Source organism: Euphorbia lathyris, chromosome 2, assembly GCF_963576675.1.
Source record: "Euphorbia lathyris chromosome 2, ddEupLath1.1, whole genome shotgun sequence".
Lineage (NCBI taxonomy): Eukaryota > Viridiplantae > Streptophyta > Magnoliopsida > Malpighiales > Euphorbiaceae > Euphorbia > Euphorbia lathyris.
The window spans coordinates 65766077-65777740 of NC_088911.1; the positions used below are offsets into that span (position 1 = coordinate 65766077).

An 11664-nucleotide genomic window follows, 5' to 3' on the forward strand; every position below is an offset into this window, starting at 1 on the left:
GAGGAAGATATGGACAAGCACTGTTGGGCGCTTTCCAATAATGGTATGTATTCTTGTAAGTCTGCTTTTGAAGCCTTCTCTTGTAATGGGTCCGGTCAGCCCTCCTTTTCTTGGAAGTCCATTTGGGCTTTGAAGATCCCTTACAGAATCAGGAGCTTTATTTGGCTGGGAATGAAAGACAGATTGCTGACCAATGTCGATAGGCACAGAAGGCATCTTGCTATCTCTGGTGCTTGTAGTAAGTGTTCTGGCCATATTGAGTCCCTTTGCCATGCTCTGAGGGATTGTTCTAAAAGTATGAAGGTTTGGAAGGAAGTCCTTCCTCCTCACATTCTTCCGTCCTTCCTTGCCTATCCTGAGGCTGATTGGTTCCAATCTGGGGTGAGTGGGAAGCTTCTGGCTAAGGTTGAGCATGGGGAGGTTATCTTTGCTATCATTTGTCACCAAATATGGAAGTGGAGAAATGAAGAAATCTTTGGTGGTAAGGAGATGTATGTTCATAACTTACCTGAGTTTTTCTCGAGGAAGCTCTCTTCAGTTATTGAAAGTTTTAAAGGGGATTCTTTGGTTAGAGCTTCTCAGAATAAGGAGGAGCGTCTTGTCGGTTGGTGTAGGCCCAAGGAAGGGGTGGTGAAGCTCAATACAGATGGTTCTTGTCTGGCTAGTGGGAGAATTGCGGCCGGAGGGGTTTTAAGGGATGGAGGGGGTGCCTGGATGTCTGGTTTCTCTCATAACATTGGTATGGGTTCATCCTTCTCGGCGGAGCTGTGGGGTATCCTCTCTGGGATTAAGCTTGCCAAGAGTCTGGGTGTCAAGAGGCTCTCAGTGGAGTCTGATAATAAGGAGGCCATTGATATGATCTCCGACAATCATGTTATCTGTTTTATTAGCCAAAACCTTATTAAAGCCATTAGGAGGCTTGTCTCCGATTTTGAATCTGTTGAGTTCAGACATATTTACAGAGAGCAAAACCGTATTGCGGACCGCCTGGCTGCTGCTGGTCATGAGAGGATGCTGGGTGTCTCCATTCTTTCTAGTCCTCCTTCCTTTCTCTTACCCCTTCTGCTTGAAGACAGGATCGGGGTCAGCTTTCCTAGGCTGATCCCAGGCTAAGTTGTGCTTGTTTCGTTTTGTTTTTCCTTTCCTTGTTTACCAAAAAAAAAAAAAAGTTAGATAATATAATGTGATTATATATCTTTATTATTATCCTAACCTAATTAATTATCCATTAATTATGATAATATTTATTAAATATATTTTATTAGATATAAGATAATGTTTAATAAATAGAATAATTATTTACATAGAATTCCTAAGTTGTTTAGACTTCTAATTTACTAAAGCTAATTGAATTGGGATTCAATTAATTCAACACTATAAATATGGGTAAATTACATACGTGGTGTATAATTTTACTCATTTTCACACTTTGGTGTATAACTTTCAATTTTGCACACTAAAGTGTACAACATTCTTGTGACCTCTTACTAAAATGTAGGAGCAGGTAAAAATGATCGGTCAACGTGACACCTCATCAATTTTCACTCTTTAAAAATTAAAAGTGGTCCTCATATATTATTAAATTACTTTTATATCCTTAATAAAAAAGAATTTTCCAATTCTCTCTCCTAAAATTTATTTTGTCCAAATTTATCTCTCTAAAACCTCTCTCCACCATTTTTTTCATTTTTTCTGCAACTTCTCTCTCCCTTTTCCTCTCTAAAATGTGGATTTCTTAGATCTGGGTTTCTTCAACTCTCTCTCTCTTAAATTTGGGTTTCTTCGACTCTCTATTCCACATCACTTCAACCTATTATCGTATACCAAAGTAATTTACCTCTCTGCAAACTCAATGGGTGTTTCACCATGCTTCCGATTCTGGGGCTCCAAATACTAGACATCACAAACAACAGTCCAGGATGTCATAAGTTGCAGTAGATACGTTGTGAAGGACTGTTGTAAAATGAACAAGAGCATAATAATACATCTTGATAACTAAATCAAGTATCGAAAAAAATAAGATAAACAAAACAGTTAGCATGTTGAAGAAGAAAGAAACATGTGCAACAATTCTAAAAAGCAAAAAAAAGCTTAACACAAAAGGAAGGGTACTTTGCTAATATACTCTCCAACTTTATCAGCATTAAACTTTTCTCTCTTTCCTTTATCATTTTATCAGGAATGATAATTTTTTTATTTTTTTTTTAATCATTTCCACCAATTATGTTGATCTGTGAAATAGGGTTTCTCTACCTCTCATTTTCTGCTGATCTAGCCAAGTAAATGGAATATCCACCAAAAATATCATCTTAACATGATTTCTTTTCTTTACATGTGCAGCTCTAAGAACAAAGGCTGCCATTGTTTTAAAATCAGATTCGAGGCAACCTCTTGATGTCATAGCAGGAGTACCTGAAATTATTAGGGGTACAAAATATTCAACAAGAACCCTCACTTACTCTTTAAAGAGAAAGTTTAAATATTTTGTCAATCTTTAAAAGGAAACTTAAAGAGAGAGAGTTAGAGAGAGAAACTTAGAGAGAGTGCTGTTAGACAAAGAAATATGGGAGAGAGATGAGTTACAAGGAGAGAAGATTTAGAGAGAGAAAGGAAAAGAGTGAGAGACATGAGTTACAAGGAAAAAATGACAAGACTATTTTAGTAATTTCATAATTAGTGTCAATTTTTTACTTTTAGAATGGTTAAATTGCTGATGTGGCAGCGTTGACTGGTCACAAAAACCGGTTGTACACTTTAGTGGGAGGTTATCTGAAGGTTGTAGACTTTAGTGTGCAAAATTGAAAGTTGTACACCAAAATATGAAAATGGATAAAGATTGTACACCACGTATGTAATTTACCCCTATAAATAGACCCGCTACCTATGTGAATTTCGGCCAAGCCATTTAGAGGAATATGATTTCTTCTCGTCTCTCACTCGATTAAATTATTTACTCTGTTCCATTTATTTCTTAATTTGTGTGAATACTGTTAGAGGCAATCTATACTTGATTGCTATTTGGTTGATTACTAACTTTTGGTTTTGATTTCTTGATTGTGTTCGTGATTGGTGTGACATCCATGTGGGCACTTCGTTTGCAACGGTAGATAGTTCATCAGCCAAAGGTATTTTGTTTAATCCCTCTTTATATGAAATAACGATTAACGGATCTTAGAAAAAGGAAATAGACGAAATAGATAAAAAAAAAATTATATTTCCGCTACGCCTAGACTTGTCTATTTTCCTTCAAAAAAATGTTTATTAATTACATTCTACTTTAGTCTGAAATTATTACATTGTATTTATACTATTCCTATAAACTAAATAAAGATTCTTTAAATATAAAAAATCCTTATTTCATTGGTTCGTATTTTCTTTCATTCCCTTATTTCTCTTTTCTTCTTCTATTTAATTTCTCTTTCATTAGTAATATAACTTTTCTATTTTTACCAAACGGGTTAATTATAAAATTGGACCTATTTGAAAGTTCATTTACATATTAGAACTAGTTGCCTCACTTCTTACCAATCTAGACACTCTCACTTCATTTGGACCAAAATACCCTCACTTTCTTCTCTTCTTTGTCAGATCCACTTCTCTTAGTTTTTCTCTTTCTCTTATCTTACCTAATATACCGTCGCTTCCGTTACAAGCTTCCTCCGAGACCTAGGTCATGGCCGGTGGTCGGAAACCTCTACCAAATCGAGCCTATGCTTTGCGAAGTGGTCTGGAGACAAAGAACGAGTTCGATGGTTAAAGGCGCAGAAGTTAAAGGCGTTAAAACGAGTTCTGAAAACACTTCAATGGTAGACTTGAGTGATCCCAATATACAAATAAAAAAAAGAAGCATGTGTTAAAACTGAAGAAGTTAAAGGCGCAGAAAAGAAGTGAGGAGGAGATAAAGAACGAGTTCAATGTTTTTCTTCTAACTCATCTCCACCACGTTTAATTACAAATTTGGGTCTATATGTCGAAATCTCTTCTCATTTCTATTTGTTCTTTTCTGCTGCCTTTTGATCATACTGCATATATAATCCATGTTATCGTGTTGCATATATAACGCGACATCATATATAAACTATTCTTTGTCGTGTTGTCGCGTTTTCATATAACGCGACAGATAACATAAGCTTTATGTTATTTATCGCATTATATGAAAACGCGACAAAGAATAGTTTATATATGATGTCGCGTTATATATGCAACGAGACAACTCGACAGTTATTGGAGTTTCTCTCCGTACCGATTGGAGAATGAACCGCCTCCTAATCGTTTTGGAATTTCTATTGAAGATGCGAGAAAAGTTTTGAAGTTAACTCAGATTGAGAAGTTGAAAGAAACTCTTCAAAAGATCTGCAAACGTCATCGTGAAAGTTGAGTTGGATTATCAAGATGAAGGAATGAAGAAGATGAGGGCATTTTTGTTCAAGTGTAGTGAAAGTGTCTAGATTTGTAAGATGTTGAACAACTAGATTTAATATGTAAATGAGCTTTCAAAATAGGTTAGATTTGTAATTTTCCCTTTACCAAACGCACAAATAAGAAATGTATACACTTAATATTTTTTTACAATTTCGTATACCCATTTCTATATTTATTTTTTTCATTTTTGTATCCTCTGCGTGTGTTTAGATAATTGTAAAGTGTGGAATTGTAGAGTTATAGAGAGAAAATTGGAGAGAGAAGGGAGGAGTTGTAGAGTTAGAGAGAGAATGGAGAAGAAATAAGGAGAGAGAAAGTGATAATTAGAAATTAGTTTTGAGGAAAAATGAAGGGTAAAAAAGTAATTCAAGAATAAGTGTGGAAGGACTCGAAAAACAATAATGTGCTAAGTTGAGGGATGATTTACAATTTAGTAGAAGGTAAGGCATAGTATGTAAATGGAATTGAAAATGAGTGTACATATAAAAAGGTAATTTGAAGTTAATGTTTAGAGTGAAAAAGGGAAAAAAAAGAAAGTGAAATCATCGGCATCCTAGAACAGCTCTTCCTTGAGAATCAATAGTGGTATTGGTACAAAGCTTCTGCAGATCAATGTAGCCTATTATGGTGTCCTCAAAAACAACATCAGCAAGTTGAGCTAAATCGAAAGTGGAGCCTGATAGTAAAGTGTTCCTGAATACAGCTCCTTGAAGGTTAGCTTTTCCGAAGTTCACTCTATCTAAAACAGCATTGGAAAAGTCCACACCTATGGTATAACATAACATAACATAGGGATAGATGATGATGATAAAGTAAACAAGTTTCACCAGCAATATGACATATCAAAGAAAGAAATGAGAAGTTACCCTTGAAGCTAGCTCCAACAGCATAAGCCTTGGACATAACGACTTCTGACATATCAGCACCATCAAACTTGGCATCTGACATAAGTGCTGCTGCGAGAGATTTCCCCTTCAAATTTGATTTTTCATTTGTATAATCACAAAACCGAAGATCAATTGGCTTGTCGTAAACACCATTTGCTTGCCCTATTGTGTTCCCAATAAATGCCTTCTCGCAACGGTCGGGTTCCGTTGAAAGTGGCGGTAGCCTCTTACCACAACACAACAAATCAACTTTCTCATTAGCACAAAGAAAATAAATCTATTAATATAGAATTGTGAAATAGGTAAAAACCTGAGAAGCAGCAATTACAGGTGATGCAGAGGTGACAGCCCAAGCAGCAAGGAGCCCCAAAGCAACATTTGAAACTTCCTTCAACTTCAATTTCAACTCCGATTTACGGGCATCTGCTCAAACAGTAAGTTGAAATAGTTGGTCGGAAAATAGAATATGGAAATAAATAAATAAATGTTACCGGAACAGATGATTTGACAACACGATGATTTTGAAGGAAAAGGCCGGAAAGAGAGGGTGCTCTGGGACTGGGAGTGGAAGAGAGGAAGTGAAAGTATCGCCATTCAAACCTTTTATCTCTTTCTTTTCTTTGTGTGATTGTTATTATCCGTCCCCTATTTAAACTCCTTTTGCAGTTTATGCGCCCATTTCTGCAACTAACAAGCCCATCGTTACGGCCTTTTAACTTCATATCTCCTAATTCATTTTTTTTTTATATATATGTAATTAGTGGAGCACAAGATGCGTGTCCAAATGTGAATTGAGCATCCTCCAAATAACATGGAGAACCGATGCTTAATATAAGAATTCGTTGTAACCACACTTAATAAATAAATAGTAGGATCTTTTATAATATATGTAGATCCATGTTACACATGACAAAATATATATGAGAGGTCCTCCATTTGACATGGAGAACTGGATGTTTCTAATAATTTTTCTAAAAACCATATATTTTTCTAAATGTTGTTAGAATCGTTAAAATAAATAAATAAATAATAATATATATAATTAATTTAATTATTTTTATAATTAAGACTAGGGGTGAGCAGAACCGAACCGAAAACCCAAAGACCGAAAAAACCGAACCAAACCGGACCGGACCGAATTATATTTTAGTTTGGTTCGGTCCTAATTTTTAAGCTAGTTTGGTTTTCGGTTAGGTTTGGTCTAGTCCAAAACCAAACCGAAATACAATATGTACTACTCTTAATTTTAAGGTTTTAAATTAATTAACTAATTATATATAGAAAAGAAAAACAATTAAACATGTTTTTTTTCATTGACGCTCCTCTCTCCTTTTCTCTCTCTCGATCGATTTTCGGATCTGCTTGGTCGTCCATGGCTGCCACCGTCATCTGGTCTGCTCTTCGTTGAGTCTGGTTGCTGCTGTCATCTCCTTTCACGATCTGCACCTTGTTCTGTCGCCTTCTGCCGGTGAGTTAGCAGTTCCAGTTGAAGATTTGGGTGATTGAGAAGGTTCAGATCCGGTGAATCGTGGTGTTTCAAGGTGGTGGATCTGGAAAAGCCATACTAATCTGTGGATTTTATTCATCCGAACCGCTATTATCTGTGGGTTTTGGATTTAATCTGAATTAAATCTTGTCTAAGGATAATTAAATTGCAAATAAGGAAGAAGAAGTAAATGAATTATTATTTTTAAGGCTCCTCTCTCGCGACCTTCTCTCTCTCTCTCTCTCTCTCTCTCGTGTGCGTCTGTTTCTCCGACGGGTTTCTTCTCGGGTGATGAAGGATAGGGAGCGGTTGAGGGAGCGGGACCGATCACGGTCAGGGGGTGGGCCGGCGCTGGCGGCGTCGGCACGGACGGATTATAGGGCGCGCGGCGCTAGGGAGGTAGAAGGCGGATCTAGTTTCGTAGATGGGAGATTTGGGGAGATCGGGAGTCACCGATCCGTTTCTCCACGGGCGGCTGACGGTCCGATTAGGGGGCAGACGGCGGAGTCCGATGGGCGGGTTGTGTTGTTAGGAGGGGGATCTGTGGGGATCGGTATGTCGCCGGCTGAAAATATTAGGGATGAGGGAGGTATTGCAGGGGCGGGCGTTTCCATGGTTATAGGGGGAGCGAATGGCGCTAGGAAAGGAGAAGGGGGCGAGGCCAGTTTGGTCGGACAAATCGGGGGTGTCACCAGGGACCCGCGTGGTTCAGAGATGGGGGCAAAAATTGCGGGAATCGTGGATAACGGCCATAAGGATGCCGTGGATGGCCTTTCGGAGGAATTTAATTCCACGTTACGTCCGGGATTTACCAAACTATCCTGAAAGGATACTGTCATGGGTGTGGTGGAGGAAGTCCCATCCAGTCAGGATGTTATGAAGGATGATGACTTTGAGGATATTCTCTCTGATTCAGATGTAGAGGATGAGGTACAAGACGATCCGTTGTGCCCGATGATTCGTTTGACATCGGCCGATAAATGGTCATTGCGATCTAAATGGAAATTGTCCCTGATAGTGACTATTCTGGGGAAGAAAATTGGTTTTAATTATTTTGCTCAGAGAATCCAAGCACAATGGGCTAAAAAAGGGAAAGTCACTATAACCGACTTAGAGAATGATTACTATGTGATTAAATTCACACAGCCTGAGGATTATCAAGCTGTTATTAATGAGGGCCCATATATTATATCGAATCATGTTTTGGCCATAAGGCCTTGGGTCCCCAACTTTAACCCTAAGGATTGTTCGGTGAATAGGATTTTGACATGGGTGAGATTCTCGGGTCTCCCTATTGAGTACTATAATAAATCTTTTCTAAAGAAAATTGCTGGCCTTGTTGGTAAAGTCCACCATGTGGATAAAACTACTATTGGTGCCGAAAGATGCAAGTTTGCTAGGGTTTGTATTGACATTGACCTAGCTAAACCCCTTCTTTCTAAATACTATTTACAGCATACAGTTTATTTTATTGAATATGAAGGGATCCATAATATCTGCTATGAATGTGGGATATATGGGCATACTTATGAGGGTTGTCCTAAGAAGTGGAAGGGCAAGGAGGTTGTTGGGGAAGCTATTTGGCTTCCAAGGGGATGAGAGGAGTTTCGGACCCTGGATGGTTGCTAAGCCCTCTGGAAGAAGAAGGACACGTGCTCCCGTTATCCATAATCGTCCCCCTGACATTGATAATGTTCAGGTCCAGGCCCAGGTTGGTCATGGTAGCAAAGAGTTGGCTAGTTCTAGTAAAGGTGTGGCTCCCAACATCCCTTTGGAGGTATGTGCTGGTTCTAGATTTGGAGTTCTTCCCGTGGATGGAGATCAAGGCCCTGATCCTACTGATGATCAATAAGAGCTAGAGATGCTGGACTTGGAACCTGCTGATCCAGCTGAGAAGAATGTGGAGACTGTCAACCCTCTGTTTGAAAATAAAGAAGTCTCCATGAATTGCCCTTAGGATCAAAATCCTCAAGTTTCAAAGTTAAATAAAGAGGTTAGTCTTTCTAAACTCAGTATTGAGGTTAGGAATGGTAATACCATGGGGGTTAATAATATGAAAATGAAGAAACTCAAGGGTAGTCATAAGACTAGCCAAACTTCTGTAGGGTTTATGGGGAAAAGGGGGTCCGGGTACCTCTTCTAGGCTCGCAGGAGCCCCTAACAAATATCTGGTTTAGTTGGGCTGGGCCTGTGTGTTGTTGTCCTCTGTTGATGGATTTGTTTGTTTGGAATGTTAGAGGAGCGACAAGCAAGGCGACCCATATCCATGTTAAGGATTTGATTAAACAGTTTAAACCGTCGTGTTTTGCTCTTTTGGAAACAAAGATCAGTGGAGCCAAAGCAGATGAGGTGGTTAGTTTATTTAAAAGTTGGAAGTGTGTCAGGTCTGAGGCTTGTGGCCGTGCTGGTGGTATTTGGCTTTTTTGGAAGCCTAATCTGGTTCAGATTGATATTGTCAAAATTGACAAACAATTTATTCATAGTAAAGTTACCTTCCCTGATAATAAACCCCTCTTTTTCACTATTGTGTATGCGGATTCGATTCTTGCTAACCGTAAACGTCTTTGGGAGGCTTTGTTTTCTTTTGGTATAAATATGGCGGAGGCCTGGTTCGTTGCCGGGGACTTTAATGATATTACAGTTATAAGTGATCAAAGAGGGGGAGGGAGTCACTATATTAATAGGTGTCTTAATCAGAAAAAGGATATGGATTTGTGTGGTCTAACTGGCCTTGGTGCTGCAGGCCACAAGTTTACTTGGAAGCGTAATGGTACCTTTGTTCGTTTGGACAAAGTCTATGCTAATATTGTGGCTCATTGCAGTTACCCGGATGCAGCCGTTTTAAATCTTCCCTTCCGTCATTCTGATCATTGCCCTATCCTGGTCAGGTTGGTGAGAGCTCCTCGCCCGAGAGGGGAAAGACCCTTTAGGTATCTGGTAGCGTGGGAATCTCACCCTGATTTTAAGAACTTTGTGCATGATAATTGGAAACCTCACTCTAATGTCTTACTGGCGGCAGATGGGTTTAGAAGTAAGGTGGTGAGCTGGAATAAGAACATTTTTGGCCATATTATCAGAAGGAAACAGAAAATTCTGAGAAGGATGGAAGGCATGCAGCGTATCTTGGAGATCAAGTTTGATCATAGTCTGAGTTGTCTCCTGAGATCTCTCCAGAATGAGTTGGAAGCTGTGCTGAAACAAGAGGAGTTACTCTGGTTTCAGAAATCTAGGAAAACCTGGATTAAGGATGGGGATCGCAATACAAGGTACTTCCATCTTTCTATGGTTATCAGAAGGCAGAGGAATTGGATTGATGCTATGAAAGATCCAAAAGGTAACTGGATTTATGAGGACGAGGAGATCCGTCTGATGGCCCTCAATTTTTACAAAGAGTTATTTAAAGAGGACCCGATTGATTTGGATAGTGCTCTGGCTGTTTCTACTTTTCCGACGATTTGTGAGGATAAGGCCATTGAGGCTTTTCACCCTACCGATCTGAAAGAGATTGGCCAGGCGGTGTTTAGCATAGGTGCGTCTAAAGCTCCTGGGATTGACGGGCTCCCGGCTGGCTTCTATCATAAGCATTGGGAGACTGTTAAGGAGGGTGTTTACAGTTTTGTTAAAGGAGTTTTTGATGGCTCTGAGGACATTAGGCTTGAGAATAAAACTCTTCTGGTCCTGATTCCCAAAGTGGAGAAGCCATCCTCGTTCTTACAGATGAGACCTATTAGCCTTTGTAATGTGATCTATAAAGTGGTAACCAAAATCGTGGCTAATAGACTTCGGTGTATTCTCCCTGAGATTATTAGCCAGAATCAAGGAAGTTTTGTTCCCGGAAGACAAATGATGGATAACATTGTTATGCTCAGGAGATGGTTCATTCGATGAAAGTCAAGAAGGGTAAGCGAGGTATTGTGGCTCTTAAGCTGGATCTGGAAAAAGCTTATGATCGGATTAACTGGAGTTTTCTTCTGGATAGTTTGGAGAAAGCTGGGATTCCTGATAAGTGGAGGAAGTTAATTGAGGCTTGCATTTCTTCTCCTGTCTTTCAAGTGATGATTAATGGGGATATGTCTGAGGAGTTTACTTCGTCCCGGGGTATCCGTCAAGGGGATCCTATGAGCCCATTCTTATTTGTCATCGCCATGGAGAGACTTGCTCATCTTATCCAAGATGCTGTTAATACTGGGAGGCTTCACTCGGTTTCCATTAATAAATTTTGCCCTTCGATTACTCATTTATTCTTTGCGGATGATGTGATGATCTTTATGGAGGGTAATAAGGAGCAAATTAGTGTGATTATGGATATCCTTACTAAGTTTTGTTCTGCTTCGGGACAAAAGCTTAACATCCAGAAGTCTAGGATGTTGTGCTCTAAGAACATGGACCAAAGAGTCTCTAAGGATTTGAGTAAACTTTCAGGGATCCCTCTTACTAAGGCTTTTGGTAACTATCTGGGGGTTCCTCTCCATAGTGATAGGGTTTCAAAGGCTTCTTTTAAAGACATCTTTGATAAAAACTAATAAGAAGTGCGCTAATTGGAAAGCTAATTCCCTTTCTCTGGCGGGGCGGCTTACTTTGATCCATTCTGTGAACTGTGCTTCTCCTAATCATTTAATGCAAGCTTGTAAACTGCCGGAACCTGTTCTTAATGGCCTTGATAAGATCAATCGTCGGTTTCTTTGGGGGAACTCCGAAGAAGGAAATAAAGTCCACCTGGTGCCTTGGAAGGAGGTCTGCCAACCTAAAACTAGGGGAGGTTTAGGGATCAGACAGGCTAAAGACAATAATAAAGTTCTGTTGATGAAGCTACTTTGGAGAATGTGGCAATCCCCGTCAGCTCTTTGGGTTCGGTTATTGTGTGGTAAA

At 39.3% G+C, this 11664-nt stretch overlaps 1 protein-coding gene across 4 annotated transcripts; it reads right to left on the reverse strand.

Moving 5' to 3' along the window:
* Window positions 1-1846: 1846 nt before the first annotated feature.
* Window positions 1847-5961, reverse strand: LOC136218500 (thylakoid lumenal 17.4 kDa protein, chloroplastic). Of its 4 annotated transcripts, none has more exons than XM_066005400.1 (5): window positions 5801-5961; window positions 5620-5732; window positions 5289-5535; window positions 2254-2412; window positions 1847-1893 (listed from the first exon to the last, which is right to left on the reverse strand). In XM_066005400.1, the coding sequence occupies exons 1-5, from the start codon at window positions 5901-5903 to the stop codon at window positions 1862-1864; spliced, it is 654 nt and encodes a 217-aa protein (XP_065861472.1). In that variant the 5' UTR covers window positions 5904-5961; the 3' UTR covers window positions 1847-1861. The 4 variants fall into 4 exon arrangements, with proteins under 4 accessions (XP_065861472.1, XP_065861470.1, XP_065861471.1 ...); XM_066005398.1 differs by having other exon boundaries at window positions 1886-1953; XM_066005399.1 differs by lacking the exons at window positions 1847-1893; window positions 2254-2412 and adding an exon at window positions 4802-5188 and having other exon boundaries at window positions 5638-5732.
* Between the last annotated feature and the right edge of the window lie 5703 nt (window positions 5962-11664).

Excerpts from the sequence above, each read along its gene's own strand:
- LOC136218500 (XM_066005397.1), bottom strand. The coding sequence starts at position 5,903 with ATGGCGATACTTTCACTTCCTCTCTTCCACTCCCAGTCCCAGAGCACC. Across the intron at positions 5,536-5,619 it reads CTGTAATTGCTGCTTCTCAG|AGGCTACCGCCACTTTCAAC; the intron begins GTTTTTACCTAT and ends TGTTGTGGTAAG. Across the intron at positions 5,189-5,288 it reads TGTTGGAGCTAGCTTCAAGG|GTGTGGACTTTTCCAATGCT; the intron begins GTAACTTCTCAT and ends GTTATACCATAG.